The 16,318-nt window shown below is 40.7% G+C and overlaps 2 protein-coding genes across 7 annotated transcripts in view; one reads left to right on the top strand and one right to left on the bottom strand.

Moving 5' to 3' along the window:
- Positions 1-1,330: 1,330 nt before the first annotated feature.
- Positions 1,331-14,014, top strand: lrpap1 (low density lipoprotein receptor-related protein associated protein 1). Its single transcript, XM_040004550.1, has 8 exons — positions 1,331-1,643; positions 2,124-2,268; positions 8,587-8,717; positions 9,597-9,717; positions 10,989-11,144; positions 11,927-12,009; positions 12,559-12,735; positions 13,266-14,014. The coding sequence occupies exons 1-8, from the start codon at positions 1,482-1,484 to the stop codon at positions 13,332-13,334; spliced, it is 1,044 nt and encodes a 347-aa protein (XP_039860484.1). The 5' UTR covers positions 1,331-1,481; the 3' UTR covers positions 13,335-14,014.
- Positions 13,444-16,318, bottom strand: part of LOC120716868 (protein Dok-7-like) — a 32,755-nt gene continuing 29,880 nt past the window's right edge. For all 6 annotated transcript variants that reach the window (XM_040004547.1, XM_040004546.1, XM_040004544.1 and 3 more), the window contains one exon: positions 13,444-15,664. In XM_040004547.1, the coding sequence (XP_039860481.1) occupies positions 15,528-15,664 (137 nt within the window). In that variant the 3' untranslated portion in view covers positions 13,444-15,527. The remainder of the gene's footprint in view (positions 15,665-16,318) is intronic.

The raw sequence follows: 16,318 nt of genomic DNA, 5'->3' as shown, positions 1-16,318 counted from the left end.
CTAACTGAATTCACTTCAGTTATTGTGGTATATAAGCATGAACGCTATAGAAACAATATACTCAAGGTCGGATCAATAATAAAAAATGTATTTTGTCTCTCAATAATTTTGATTATCTCAGCTTTTTTTGATATGTAGTGAGCAAAACCAACTATTAATAATAGTGTGTGTGTGTGTGTGTGTGTGTGTGTGTGTGTGTGTGTGTGTGTGTGTGTGTGTGTGTGTGTGTGTGTGTGTGTGTGTGTGTGTGTTTTAACTCCTTTAAACTTATAAGGTAACTGACCACTGACCCAAACTGTAAAAGTAGTTTTCTTCTGTTTCTCAGTGATTTCAAACAATAAAAGCTTTTCTCCTTATACATTTTTTGGCATTTAGATCAATTTTGAAGGATCACACAGTTTTTAGTTTTTTATCTGTTTGCCTGTTTTGGTTTGTTTGTTTGTTCTGGTTTGATTTGCAGGGTTTCTGTTTGTTTGCTGGCTTATTTTTATGGGTTTTATATTATATTATCTTTCTTTTCTACCACACCGTGTTAATAGGTGGTGTCACTCATGTGCAGGCTTGATTTTTGTAAATGTTTTATCTTTTATTGTAATAAAACAAAAAGTCAAATCTTTAGGTAGCCTTTCAATGCTAAACTGGCCTGTGTGCAGTTCAGTTCTTTCACCAACTGAAAACATTTGCTGTATCATTAAACACAAAAAGTACCCAGGACTGATACTTAGAGACTGTAGTTAAAAGAAGAGGCGATGCTACACAAGTAGTAAAACAGGTTGCTGCCATCAAGTTTAACATTAGTTAACATTTTTATTGAAGTGTTAACTAATGGCTGAAAAACATTTTTCAGCTTATGCATTTTATATGTTTTCTGTGTAGTTTTGTGAATAACATATGGGCTTATGAGATTTGCAAATCATTGCTTTTTGTTTTTACTTATATTTTACACAGTATCCCATAATAATAATAATAATAATAATAATGGATAATGGATATCAAATTCTTTTCGTTTTCTTTTAGAAAAACTTCGCATCCAGTTAACTAGATGACTGTTATAGTCAGGTATCTTCTTTGGTATCTCCTTTAAGAAAGCGGTGTTTCCGTCATTCCAGTGTTTTAAAGTTACTTGGTCTTTTCAACGGGTACTTGAAAATAGAGACAGCATCCATACTAGTACAGTAAACGCGTGGAGGCTTTCTATTTGCTGTCGGAGTCTGCAGCCTTGTTGCTAGGTAACAGCGCAGAGCGGCATTTCCAGTGTAGTTCAAGGAACGCTCTTTCCGCTTTAGTAGCTACTGAAAGGCTGCGCCAAGAAAATACATATCCCACAGTGCACTTCTCGCGGAAATGCCGGCCTCTTTTGAGCATATGACTTTCGGTACTTCAGTGAATCACAACAATACCCCGTTTGTGGTGCTGTGTGGTTCATTTAAATATTTTGGTGGTGTTTTTTCTGTCGTTAGTTACGCAGAGTTGTTTTGAAAATGAGGCTGCAGTGTTTGTTCGCAGCTTTGTGTCTCGGGGTTGGTGTAATGGCCGGGAAATACTCTCGGGAGCTGAATGAGCCCAAACCGAACGACAGAGATGGGCAGGCAGTGGAGTTCAGGATAGCTAAGCTAAACCAGGTCTGGGAGAAAGCTCAAAGGGTATGTATTTAAGACGATCAACTGCACGACTCATGTAGCACAAATAATTTGAGGAAAATGCTGAAACAATGAAGACAGGGCAATAAGAGATACATACGTGATCGACGTACTGAGCTATGCACAGACCCAGGGGATCAGGTGGACGTTTCCTTAGTTGGAAAAAAAAAATCAGTCGTCTTTTGTTCATTGTGAAGTAGGTACTTACAGCTAAGACGGTGGGCCAAGCTTGGTATTGGAAAATTGTTGAAAAATGCGTTTTACTGCGGCTAATCCCAGTGAGCATCATTTAGCATTTAACTGCCTCTTCAGCTGCCTCATCAGACCTTTGGTCAATATTTAATAGACTGTTATTGTGAGCAAAATTCTCCAGTAGGATTATGGAAAAAAAAAAATCTCTCTGTGTACTTTTCTGTTTCTGCAAACTTTCTCCCTCTGCCTGTCTAACAAAGCCAACATTTTCTACTCTTTTGGATTTAACAGATGCAGTTGTCTCCAGTCCGACAGGCTGAGCTGCACAGTGACCTGAAGATCCAGGAGAAAGATGAGCTGCAGTGGAAAAAAATGAAGGTGGAGGGATTCGATGAAAATGGGGAGAAGGAGGCCCAGCTCAGGCGCAACTTCCATGGTAAGACAAACTGCAGACTGATTCAGTCAGCAGTAGTTAGAGCTTTGTCCTGAGTCAGTTTCCTCTAGATCCTTAATCACCATCTTTAACAATCCCTGTACTGACATTTTTTTATGGGTTTGATTAGTAATAATGACTGCAACATATCCTAACACACTGGTAGTCACTAAAGCCAACAAAAAAAACAGGAACAGAGAGTATCACAGGATTTCTTCTTCTTCCTCTCCTTTCACTGCTTCCTTTAGGGGCCACCACAGCAGATCATCTAGCCTATCCCTAGCATCATCTTCCATCCTCTCTGCCACTGCAACCCTCTGTATGTCCTCTTCAATTACATTTATGAACCCCCTCTGTGATCTGCCTCCTTCTCTCCTGCATAGTAGTTCCATCTTCAGCATCTTATCTTGCCTCTCTAATCAGTGGGTCACGATGCGTTGGTAAGAGCCATCTTCTCTCATCAAAAAGACAGATATTTTTAGAGTTAATGAATTTAAAGTTATTCCTTTTAATTTTCTTTTTGTCTAATATGGGAAAGCAGAAGGTTAATGACACCTGGCTTGAGAACAGCATCTTTAGTTTTTGTTTGAAACCTTGGAAAATAATAAAACTAAATCCTCTCATGCAAAAACACAAACAAAAGACTTTACAGAAGTTTTATCTTGTAAAACTGTCTGAGATCCTCCATTTTTCTTGCCACTGTAGACATGAAACGGGTCCTAAATTGCTTTGCTAGTGGTGTAAGAAAAAATAATAATCTTGAATCTAACTTTTACAAACTTTCTGAATTTCAATGTCATTTAAACCCAGTGCTAAAAAGAGACATGTTAAGACAGATTGTTTAGGTAGGTCTAATTTAGTCAAGGCATATACTGTAGATGTCAATCGAACAAAGACAAAGAAAATGTTTAATGATTAAGTACATGTACTTTTTATAGTATATGTGCTAAACATGGCAAAGTTTAAGGATCACATACTTGACTATAAAAGTAAGAGTAAACTTTTTGATGTACTGGTTTGTCATTTGAAATAAACTCTGAAGGTCATACTTCTAAGCTGTGGTAGTGATTCCTCCACTGCTCCTTCCTGCTGTTATCAGTAGCACTCTTCATATCTCACTTAATCTGTTCACTTGTCACCTGGCAGATGACTTACTAAAAGCATGCTAATTTTCTCATGTGCTATTCAGGCTGTGGGTAAAAAGATATTTCTGTATTTTGAATTACATTTTAGATATTCTTTATGTAGTATTTAGCAGTGTTTAGACTGAGGTGCTATTGTATTATTTTAAAGGACAGGCATACTGTATCTCCCTTTATTCCTTGTGAGAGCTCGGCCAGCAGTCCACCTGCTCTGGTTCCTCTCCTTCCTCGCTCCCCTGTGGTGCAGTGACCTTCCTGCTACAGGCAGAGCAACACAGTCCCTCCTTTAGCTGGCTAAATATAATTTTTTAAGGAGCACGTCGAGTCATCTTTTCCATGCTGAATCCTGTCCTTCTCCTTAACTCATTCTAATTGAGCTTCACAGTCATTTTGTCTCCCTCATTACCTTCATTTCCTCTGCGCTTGTTCTTGATGTATTTTATATGCCAAAAGACACTCCTCACACCGGTCAGTCGGAGAACGTAAACACACAACGATGAAAGTGTGCAATGTAAACTGTTTAACTCCTCCAGCACCACAGAGATTTTCTACGGTCTTAATGTAGATTTTAAACTAGCATGCTGTATATGTAAACACACTTATTGAAGTTAATAAATGACACTGGTGATTTGCAAAAATGCTGTGATGGTGCTGAATCAGCACCTACAATAAACGTTTACTGGAGAATAATGAGGGCAGAGATTTCTCAGTCCCAAGTCCATCTTTATATGCTTTGTTTTTCAATTTGCCAAATTCATCAATTTTTTTTTTTGACCACTTATTCAGTTCAGGGTCACAGAATAACTGGAGCGTGGCTGGTACACCCTGGACAGGTCAACAGTCACTGACAAATATTTACCTTTTTATTTGCCAATAATAATAGTTATCTTTCCTGAAGGTTTTTGAATGTGCTGATTATTATTGTTATTATTATTATTATTATTATTATTATTATTATTATTATTATTATTATCTCTTCTCTTATTCACTTTATGATGTAGACATTCTGCAAAATTGTGGAGTTGTTCACAATCCCACTGCTACTAAATTAATTAATTGTCAAATACTACTTAATGTCTTGAAAAAATATTCATTCTAGGTTGTTTTTAAAAGCCATTGGAAGCCTTATCATTAGGGGTGCAACGATACTCGTATCGATATTGAACCGTTTGATACAGTGCTTTCGGTTCGGTACGCATATGTATCGAACAATACAAAATAAATTTTTAATTTATTTTATCAACTTTCCTTCTGACGATGCTGTCTGTGTTGAGCGCTCAGTGGATCTGCGCTCGACAGTGCAGACTAGGCGGAGTAGTCGAACGCAGATTCACTGAGCGCAGGGCAAGCTAGCCAGACAGAAGTTACGCTCTCCTTGCAACATGGCAAATTGAACCTCATTCAGATCTGGCGTTTGGAATTATTTTGGTTTTCATGTGACGTATGACCCTGAAGGTAAGCGTGTCATGGACTAAAGTAAAACAGTATGTTGGATGTGCCATGCAATGCTCAATTACATGGGTGGGAGCTAGTGTGTTAGCGCAGTTAGCTCGTTAAGGTGTTGGCCGTCTAGCCCCATGGGGTGATCCGCGGTAGCTCCTTAACAGAGATTTGCCGTGTTGTGCCGTTAAGGTCATTTCAACGAGATTTACGCTGACAGCACTAGTGGGAACACAACGAATATGACTGCACATTTACACCGACATCATCCTAGTGCAAAGACAAATGGAAGCAGAAAACAACAAGCAGCATGCTACAAACTTTACCCGAGCCATTTAGACAGCCGTTAGCACATGATTCTCCTTATGGGGACCTGATATGTTTAATATGTTGCTGAGAATATAGCCCAGAAGAAGCGTATAGTATAGCTTTTATTTTGGAAAGAGCCATTTCTCTGTAATAAACTCTCTTTTCCAAAGATGAGTGATTCCTCAATCAGATACAGGGCTCGCAAAATCGCTAGCCCAACGTCCCAGGGCTAGCGATTTTTCCAGTCGGGCTACCAAAATCTATCTCTGCCCTGCCCGTCGGCCTATCGTAGGAAGGAAAAATATATGTCAATGCTTTTGCATTCTTTCGGAAATGTAGCTGGGTAATTATGTCATTGGCATCGGTGAGCCACTGTCAATATGTGACATATTGACATCGCGTTTGAATTTGCGCTTGTTTTATGTTTTCACTTTGCAATCGCGCGAACTGTGTATAGAGAGCGACAGCACTGATTGGTGAGTGATGATAATTTGCGCACCAATTCCTCTGACATCGTCTTATCAATCGTTAGCTTACTATGCAAACATGACGAGTGAAATCTCCCGCAGCAAGCTTAAACATGTGAGAGGTTGATCGCGCAGAGAATCGCTGAGCGTTATGTGAGTGCGTGTGTAAAAGCAGCAGGATATATATTGTAGCGGGTCAGGGCTGTTCGGGGTTCTGTTTGTACAGTTATGTTTTGTTTATGTTGCCATAGTGACGGGTGACGCCCTCTCGCTGCGACGGTGTGTCCTTCCGGGGTCAGAGGGCGCCCTGTGTGTTGTTGTTGTTGCTGTGCTGTTGCCACGCTGAGCAGTTAGCTAGCGGCAGTGTTCTTCTGCAGATGTCAATAAACGGCTGTGCTCCCTGGCTAGCTCACGGGAAGCAAGACCAAACGACACCTCCGTCTCCTCGTTGTCTGAGCTCGCCACATTGGTGTCAGAAGTGGGATGATGGTGGCACCCCATGTTCTGACCCGAGTGACTTTTCCCCCGCCGGTCGTGACCGGCCGGTGCACCAAAAGAAGGCACCTGGACATTTGCAGGACTTTGTGTGGGGTAATGGGGTCGTCGAGGACGACTGACCCCTTAGGTGGGGGCTATGTAGCGGGTCAGGGCTGTTCGGGGTTCTGTTTGTACAGTTATGTTTTGTTTATGTTGCCATAGTGACGGGTGACGCCCTCTCACTGCGACGGCGTGTCCTTCCGGGGTCAGAGGGCGCCCTGTGTGGTGGTGGTGTTGTTGTTGTTGCTGTGCTGTTGCCGCGCTGAGCAGTTAGCTAGCGTCAGTGTTCTTCTGCAGATGTCAATAAACGGCTGTGCTCCCTGGCTAGCTCACGGGAAGCAAGACCAAACGATACCTCCGTCTCCTCCTTGTCTGAGCTCGCCACAATATTTTAGTTCTGCTGAGCCAAATAAGAGAGATCAGGGTGAAGAAGTGACAGCCAAAGAAAAGCTTACCACAAAATGGAAAAGTTATGACAAATCAGACTATAAGGCAAAAAGAAAGTGCAGCTTTATGGTTTCATGGACAAAAGAATTTCTGTGGCTGCAATATGACAAGCGAAATAACCAGGGCTGCACATAAGTGGTCCGCAGGTGCGCATTCGCTGTCAAAATAAAAAACGGGCACAAGATAAGAAGTTGCAACGCGTGTTTACATACATAAGATTTTCAGGAGGAGGGCAGACATTTGTTTAGAACTCTTAAAGATGTCGAAGAAGCAAGCTCCTTTAAGCAATTACTGTGATGTTCCTCCACCTCCAAAGAAATGTCAGAAGGAGTCCGAACCACAAAAGAAGCATGTATTCTCGGAAAAGTAGTTGCAGGAGGTGAGCTGGCTTCAAACAAATGATGAAAGCACAGAGATGTGGTGCGGAATGTGCCGTGAAAATTTAATAAATGACAAATTAAAAAGGCATGAACATTTTTTTTTTGTATCGAAAAAATATCGAACCGTGACACCAAAGTATCGAACCGAACCAAGAATTTTGTGTATTGTTGCACCCCTACTTATCATGTGCTATATAGACAGAAATATAATATAATACAGCAGACATGGGCACTCAAACAATCCTGAAAGGAAACCTATAAATCCAATGAAGTTGGCCTTTGTCCAGGGTGGCTGTAGCTCACTCAGAGCAGGTTACCTACTAATCAGAAGTTTGTTTGATCACCATCTGCTCCAGTCTGCATGCCAAATATCACTGGGCAACATACTAACCCCAAGTTGCTCTCCAGTGCATCCATCCGAGTATGAATGCGTGTGAATGTTAGATAGAAAGCACTTACATAGAAGAAAGTGCTTGTGTGAATGGGTGAGTGAGACAAGTGGCCTTGAGAGCTCAGAGTAGAAAGGTGCTATATAAGAACCAGTCCATTTACCATGTCCCACCCCTGCCCCCAAAGAGCTATAGCTTTATAATAGATCAGAACTTACTGCTCACTTTTTCCATATTAACTTAGGCACAGACTTATTCTTACTGGCCCAAAATGATTTCCCAGAGGTCTTTGACTCAGTAGGGTGACCAAGTTATTGTTTGGCTGGTATTTAGTTGCTATAAAGAAAGCAGAGAAGGCTGTCATCATATGTCAGTCAGGGTAACATCTGACTGTGTTTTGCTGCTAAGTCACAGTTTATGTAGATTTGGCTGATATATGATAGAAACTATGATAAAACTCATAACTGGATGAAGCTGGTGGAAAGTGATTAATTTCGCATTTGGGAGAAAATTACATGCAGTGATGCATTAAGTCAGCAGCAACTATGTGATTACAAAGTTTTTAAATTACACCAAGTCTCTTTTTTTGCTTTTCTTCAGGGGAAGAAAAGAGTATATGCTTATATTAGACAACAAATGCATATTTCATTCTCTTCCACTTATCCTTGTCAGGGTCATGGGGGAGCTGGAGCCTATCGCGGCTACCATAGGGCGAGAGGCAGGGTACACACCTGGACAGGTTGCCAGTCTTGTCACAGGGCTAACACAGAGAGAGACAACCATTCACACTCACATTCAAACCTATGGACAATTTAGAATTACCAGTTAACTTAACCTTACTAACTGCATGTCTTTGGATTGTGGGAAGAAGCTGGACTCCACACAGAAAGGCCCCAGGAAAATAAAATAACCACTAAAAATATATCTATAGTCCGACATCGACTGACTAAAATATTGGTCTGGCTCTACTTCTTCTTTACCTTCATTAGGGATCCTACTCCCCTTGATGTTTCCTTTGAAATTTATGAGTTACTGTCAAGGGGTTTAGAGTCTTGTTAAATGATTAATATGCATGTCTTATTCACTTTAGATTCTCTTGCCTATCTCCCGCTTCCTCCCAAGATACAGCCTCTGTTGTTGTTCCTTAGAGGCTCACGTCAGGATAATTCAACACAGCGTTTGTTTAAAGTCTTGTGGTTGTGTTATGCAGTGATCCTCGCCAAGTATGGGATGGATGGGAAAAGGGACACACGGCCACTGGAGAGCAACTCACTGAAAGATCACGACATCAAGGAGGAAGATGCATTTGAGGATCCCAGACTGGACAAACTCTGGAACAAGGTTTGTGTTTGTGTGCATAATTCTGAAAATACTGAAGTATTGCTTTATGTAAGGTGCTTTGATTTAATGCTTGCATTGTTTGTAGTGTAACTGTAGGACTTCAATGCCAACCCTGTTGCTGTTCCTCTTTAGAAACCTTATCACAGCCAGTAAAAATAAAAACTTATGGACATGAACTTCAGATCAGCTTAGTGCCACTCGGCTTCCAAGAAACAAAGAACAAGAGAACTAAACATTTTACAAGGTAACAAGCTTGTAAAATGTTTAGTGAGTCTCTGATTTCATCATTTTCACTGAACACAGCAAATCCACTACTGCGTGACAAATACATTTTTGCCACATTCTTCCATACACAGTCAACAGATACATTCAGTCTAATCAGAACTTCAAAACTCATTTATCAAATTACATCAAATCTGTAAGCTCTAAACTTGTTTAATGGCCAACCAGTCACAAAGGGAGCAGCGTGAGCTAGTTCAAGCAGGAAACTCGAGCTGCATCACACACTGACAACACTAATGCAAGTGCTGATTGCTGCCTTGCATCACTGTTTCAGCTTCTCTTCCACCCAGCATTCACACCGTAGACCCCAACTCCCCAATTTTCTAAAGTCTTTGTGTGAAAATGAGCAATCTCTGACTATTTTTATATGTCCAATATAGTTGATTGGCTTTAAAATATTCATATAAATGTAATCATTAAAATCACTACACTTAATAAGCCTAAACCTTCTCAGACTCTTACCAAACAGTCCTGCTGTACTAAGCGTTGATTCTTTTACTGCTACTTGTAATAGTAAATTCTTTCCCATGCAAAAGATCCTCGTTCTTCTGATGCCTTTGAAACTAACTATATCTCTAATGCCTCTTCCCCCACCAGGCTAAGATCTCGGGGAAGTTCTCTGATGAGGAGCTGCTGAACTTGAAGAGGGAGTTCCAGCACCACAAGGACAAGATCCACGAGTACAACATCCTCATGGACACCGTCAGCAGGACTGAGGGTGAGCCATGTGAATCACTCCCTTTGATCCGTTGCAGGCGCGTGTGTCGCACTACTTCTGTTTAGCTTTATTAGTGTTTTCTGAGGCCAGGTTTAAAAGCAGTTCAACCCAGTCCTCCTTTCTGTTGCTTCGTCCTTCGTCTATTCAAGATCTCTTACAGAGATCTCCTGCAGAATATCCCTTTCTATCTTAGCAGCTCTTATTGACCCTTTTATGCCATTTACTGCTATTTTTTTCTCTGCAGACCGAGCTGGTGTTTGTGATCATATCAGAATCATTTTAAAAAACATAAAGCGGAGGAAATGTAAGAAATGTAAGAAATAAGGCTTACGAGGTTATAAAGTAATATTTTCTAGATGCCATGGCTGTTCTGCACACCCGTGTTTTATAGGGTTGAAGTCTGAAGTGCTCTCTGTCTGTCTGCTCAGTCTTGTGGTCATATACGTAGGTGGCAGGTATCAGACTGCACATGTTACCACCCACTACTTTGTGCTCTATCAGTGCTTGTCAAATCACATCAAGCTGTGAGTTTTAAGAGGAGCTGACAGGCCCCACTGTGTTTCAAGTAGGCACGGGGAGGACAGGCACGTCTTCTTTGGATGTGACTTGACACTTTGCAGCTGTTACGTGCCAGAACTTTCCCGATAGCGCTGCACAGCGCTGCGTTTTTGCCATACAAGCCGGGGGTATTTCTTCTGCTTGTCTGATGCTTTTAAATATTAAGCCAATCACATGTTGCCTTGAGGGAGTGTCTGTGAACTTCCACAGTACCTCCACCTCCATCCACTGCCTGTCTAGGTTCCTCAGTTTCCATCCAGTTTGGCTTCTCTTCTTTTTTTCTCCCCCTTTTCTCATCCAAATGTCAACCGTTATCATTTAGTCAGTGTGGTGCTGTACACTTAGGCTTTGTTTGGCTTTTACCTTTTTCTAGCACCACACAGGCTGTTCAAGGTTCTCGTGAAAAAGTTGCTAAATAAATGACAAATAAGCCAGTTTTCTAAAATGACCTTAATCTTTAACGGGTTATTTAATGTAATAATGTAAAAAGCTGCTAATAAAAACTGCCTTTCTTTTTGTCTTTTATTAGTTTAATTTACTTTTTGTCTCTTTCCTATTCCCTTCTGTCATCTATCCCTCATTTTCTCCATCCATCTCCTCTGCCCTCACTCCTATCTAACCCACCCACATTACCCTGCGGGCTTTTCACTTCTAATTTGCCCCCTCTCTCCCTCTTCTCCCCTTTATTTCCTTTCATCTGTTCCTCTCAACAGAAATACACAAGAACGTGATCTCTCCCCTGGAGGGTGATACCAAAGAGCACGTGCTGCAGCAGAAGCACACAGAGCTGAAGCACAAAATGAGAGACCTCAACCAGGGCTTTGAGCGCCTCCGTAAGCTCAGCCACGAGGGCTTCAGTGAAGATAGCGGTGAGACATGAAAAGCACACACACTCCCCGCTTGTCTCTTTTTGCTTCTCCATTAGACGCTACATTTATCTCATCAGCTTAATTACTGGGAGTTGTAATCATAATAACACATTACTGTATCACGGCTGATGGCTTTAAGTGTTTTGCATTTATAAAGACGTTCATTGAAAGCAGCTCACTACGCTGCATTCGCCCAGTGACGTCAAACAGCTCGGCCTTGTGCTGTTTAACAGACAAAACATTTCACTCACCGGTGCATTTTATCTCCACTCCTCAGATATGTAAGTCTGCTGTTAGTTGAGTGTGCTGCAGTTTGTGTTAGGCTTCACTTGCAGGTGCAGGTTTCAGCGGGAGGTTGTTGAGAAGTTTAGATGAAGGCATTGTACCTTCTGCTGATTCATAATGATTTTGTTGCTGCGCCTTTACCTCCAGGTTGTTTCTTACTAAACCACTCGTTCCCCTCACGTCTTGCAGAAATCTGTTTTTGATCCCCTCCTCTTTTTCTTTTTTTTTTCTTTTACACTTGCAGTTTTGTAGTACTTCAGGAGCGAAGAGAGAGTGTGTGACAGCACCTCAAGATTAAATTCTTAATGCGAGCATTTTGCCTCTTTCATATTTTGTGTGTATTTCTATGAAGTGATACGTTGTTGTGATTGTATGATATGAAATATCTGCTCCGACTGCTCCTCCTCAGAGCTCCCTTCCTCTTGAGTGTTTGTGGCTCCAAAATGTCTCTTTGGATTGTTTATCTTTTCATCTGCCTTTCCCTTCCTGGTCTGTAGAGTTTCGGGAGCCGCGTGTGATTGAACTGTGGGAGGCTGCCAAGAGAACCAACCTCAGCAACGATGAGCTAGAGTCTCTCAAGGTAGCGCTTACATCTCTTGTGACTGTCTTTATGTTTTTGGACACGCTCTTGCCCTGTCTGTTCCTAAATGACACTTTTTGTTTTAATGTGGTGTTACAATCTAACTTTGACTCCAACTCCACAAAACTTTTTAATCGAGCGCTCTTCTGGCACAGAAGCATTAACTGTATTATTTTCCACTACTTAGTAGCTAAGTACTACTTGTGTACGGTAAGCCACGGAAAGTGCAACTTATTATGATCACATTTTTATGTATTGCACTTTTGAAATTCACAAGTCTTCCACTCTCCTGGATCTCGTTGTGCTCCTTTCACCGTTTGTCCCCTTGGGCAGCAGATTGCAGTGAACAACTCAATTTAAATGTTTTGGGGTTTCTATCAGGTTTCAGGATCAAATCTATCACAGGAAACATTCAGCTTGAATTTCCTCTGTGGCACTTCGCTTCTATTTGCCTCTTGAGATACATATAAGCTACTTGTTCAGCTGTGCATGTAACTGAAGGTTAACTGAACTTGAACCCCTCTATGTTGGCTGCTCTTATTCATTTAGGAGGAGCTACGTCACTTTGAGACTAAAGTAGAGAAGCACAGTCATTACAAGGAGCAGCTGGAGTTGTCCCATCAGAAGTTGCAGCATGTGGAGGCTCTAGGAGACAAAGAGCACATCAAGAGGAACAAGGAAAAGTATGACACACTCGCTGAGAAGACTAGGGAGATGGGCTACAAGGTAAGTAAGAATAAAGAGGTTCTCTTAGCATTTAATATGCTGTTTGACTTCTCACCTGCATTAGAAATGAATAATAAATTATATGTAGTATTTGGTAATTGCTTGTAAGGCTGGAAAGGTCTGGTTGTTGGAGGACTGCAGTAGTCCCAGTGTTAAGTGGCTTTTTATTTTCACAGCTTTTTGTTTGCGCTTCAAAGTTTATAACCATCTCAAAGCCATCCACACTTATCTAAGTGAAGTGTATGTATTAACATGTGCTGAAAGTCCAGTGTAAGACCAGATGCATATAACAAACATTGCCAATACAGTAACATAAATGCATAAATAAAATCAAGACAACTGGTTTTCCAGTTTTCACTCCCTGCAACTTGAGCTTGAAATGTGAACAGAATTACAATTTACTATGAAAACAAGCAAACTATTGTTTTCATAGGAAGTAAACTAATAATCATTTGTGTTGACAAGCCCCTGTTTAGCTGCATAGTGGTCTTGCATTTAAATGGCGTGTGTGTGTGTGTGTTTGATTTCAGATGAAGAAACATATGCAGGATTTGTCCAACAAGATTTCTCGCCAGGGACTCCAACACAACGAACTCTGAGAGGTCATCACACCAGTGAAAGAACTGTAATGTTTTTGTTTAGTCACGCACAACCTTGATCAACCATGCCACCATTTCTTTTTTAACTGCTGTTAAGAAAAAAAAATCAGTGTTTTCTGTGAGTCTTTTTCTACTTTTCTAGAGAATGAAATGCTTAATGAGTGAATTCCTGGTTATTTGTATGTAATATGCATGAAGTATTATAAAGCAGCTCAGACTGTCAGTCAAGGTACAGCACCAGTGTGGTACTTCATAAAACAGTTATTTGTATAACAAGTGGAAATAATGTCTTATTGTTGGTGGTAGATAAGGGATAGACAGCACTATTGGCTGTCTTGACCAGACCAGAAGCAGTTGGTCTGTTTGTCCACATTACATCATATGTGCTGTTGCCACTGTAGGACCTCATAGTTTCCCTATTGACTTAGTTTGGTGTTACTTGAACTGTCTGATCAATATAAAATGAAGATCAAGAGTAGAAGCACTGCAAACTAGTGATCTGAAAATAAAATGGCAATCTTTAATATTCAGTAAGATACAGGTGCCAACAACAGACATACAGTAATATTTTAAAAATACAGATTTACAACATTCGTATGCTTTGGCATGAATAAAAGCACTTAATACACTGTAGAGAAAAGCGGTCTCTGTAGTGACATTAAAGGATATTTTTTGCAAAACGTTACATTTTCGTGAGTCATCCTCATGCTGTTTCTTTCTCCTCAGAGACACTAGTGGGGAACCAAAATTATAAAAATAAATTTGCATCCATTATTTTACAATTTGTCCTGATGATATCAGGAGGGAGGTGAGAAATTGAAACAAACACTATGCTTTTCCATTCATCAGTCCCTGGCCTCTCACAGACCAGAAGCAGAGGCATTGATTACTGTGATGAATAATGTTTCTGGATGGCTGATTACTTAGTCATGTCCTGCTTGGACCACATGGGCCTGGATTAATGTAATTTGCACCCTGGGTATAACTGTAAGCTGCTTATTTTTATCGAATGCTTTTCCGCTTTGAGGTGAAATGATCACCAGGGAAGTTGGGGCTCTTGGCATTCAATTGTAAGGCATGAGATGAGATGGGCTTTATCTCACTGTGAAATCTTGTTTTGATCCAAACCCAATGGCAGTCGGTGACCTCTTGAGAAAAGAGGTAGCATAAATTATATGGTGATCACAAAGCCTGAAGAAAATCAACCCAGCAAGAACTGTAAATACATTACAGCTTAAAAAGCTGTCATTTATTCTTGTTTTCCATACGCAATAGCGATGATAAACAATAGTTTACGCCCATCCCCTTATAATTAAAGCCATTCAACCAGTAATCTTGGTAGTCTTGAGATTACTGGTTGGCATCGGTAAGGTAGGTTTCGATCAATCCTCAGCATATACAAGGTGTGATCATAAAGTTCCAGGACTCATATAATAAAAGGACTGTTACATTCAGCTGTGTGCTCATTCCCAAAGGCTTGCCACAGCAGATGGATTCGCTGTTTTTGATGTGGCACAGATTTTATACCGGATGCTCTTCCTTATCCAGCCCTCCCTTTAATCCACACCTGGGACTGACACTGAGTACACTCGCTTGTGATCACCTGAGGATGGGTTTGTGTGTCCTCCTCAAACCAGAAATTTTTGCCTATAAGGCAAATCTGGATCCAAAAAATACTAAAAGGACTTAAAATATGACTAAATTTGGGGAATCGCCCCTTTAAGGCCTTTTCCTGGATCCCAAAACACAGCAGATCATTTGCAACTACTGCTTAACCACAGACCTTGTTAATGATTTTGTTTTAAACTGGCTTGACTTTCATGTCTGTGTTGAAGAAGACATTGAGGGGGTTGAGTCTTTTGCATCTTGCATAAAAGCCATGCAGACAACTATGTAACATTTCTGTGATAAAAGGCATCGAGACAAACGCAGGAAAAAGCTAGTTTAAAAGCAAGTAAGAGAAAAACACTTAACACAAAATAGAAGCTGCATAAGAAAGCTCCCAAAGCTTTACCGTTAGTGGAATGGACTGTGGGAATTTCATTACAATGTCACAACTGTGGGTGTGTTATTAAGTACAAAATAACCGGTATGATAAACCACCACATTTGAGTACGTCAGCTTTTCCAGAGAGTTGGAGAGAATCTGCAGTCAAAACTATTCTGAAGTGGCATCCAGCTGGGCGTTCCAGAGTCAGTTTGGTGGCCCTTGCCGCCTGCTCTCCAGCTGAGTCAGTCTGTCCTCCCTGGCCTGAACATGCTCCGCCCCCACTCTCTGAGCTGTTTCCATGGCAGTGATGTCCAGGTGGGCGTACCTGATGGAGCCCTCTTCTGGATGAGAAAATGATGGAGGGGGTTAATAAAAAAAAATAAAAAGTCTTGCTACAGTGTGTCATATATACAGTCTCCCAGAGATGCATTATACCCTCACTCTGCCCCTTCTGTCTCCTCAGACTGATTTTTAGTTGGTATTTCTGAAATACACATTTAACACATTAACTTCGTCTGTGTATTAAAAAGCCATAAAATTACCTGTAATCGAAATGCTCTCGCTTTATTAGGTTTTAACTGATGTAAATTGCTTTCCATCCCTCTAATAAATTGCTTCATTTTCACAGTCTAAATACGTCAGATTATGTTAATTCAGTTAGTTTACACAGAAGCACCGGGAAATAAATTGACTGTTTTCTATAAAAAAAAAAAAAAAGAATTGCACCTCCTCATTTATTGAACGTATTTATCAGGTTTTTCCTAACAGTGTGAGCTGATCCAAGAACACATTTTCATGCATATATATACACACATATATATATACATATATATGTGTATGTGTGTGTGTGTGCAGCGTGATAGTGTAGTGGTAAGACGACCTTTTGAGCGGGAGTCACAAGTTTGATTCCAGTAAGGGATGTCTGGGTCCAGTAAGGTGGGCAAGAGAAAAACTAGTAGCTCAGCTTTCCAACATTCGAAAGAAGGCTAGAGATT

This window comes from Simochromis diagramma, unplaced genomic scaffold (genome assembly GCF_900408965.1).
Source record: "Simochromis diagramma unplaced genomic scaffold, fSimDia1.1 OVJJ01000487.1, whole genome shotgun sequence".
Classification (NCBI taxonomy): Eukaryota; Metazoa; Chordata; class Actinopteri; order Cichliformes; family Cichlidae; genus Simochromis; species Simochromis diagramma.
The sequence above is the reverse complement of the archived record's forward strand: the minus strand, read 5'-3'. Positions and strand labels throughout refer to the sequence as shown.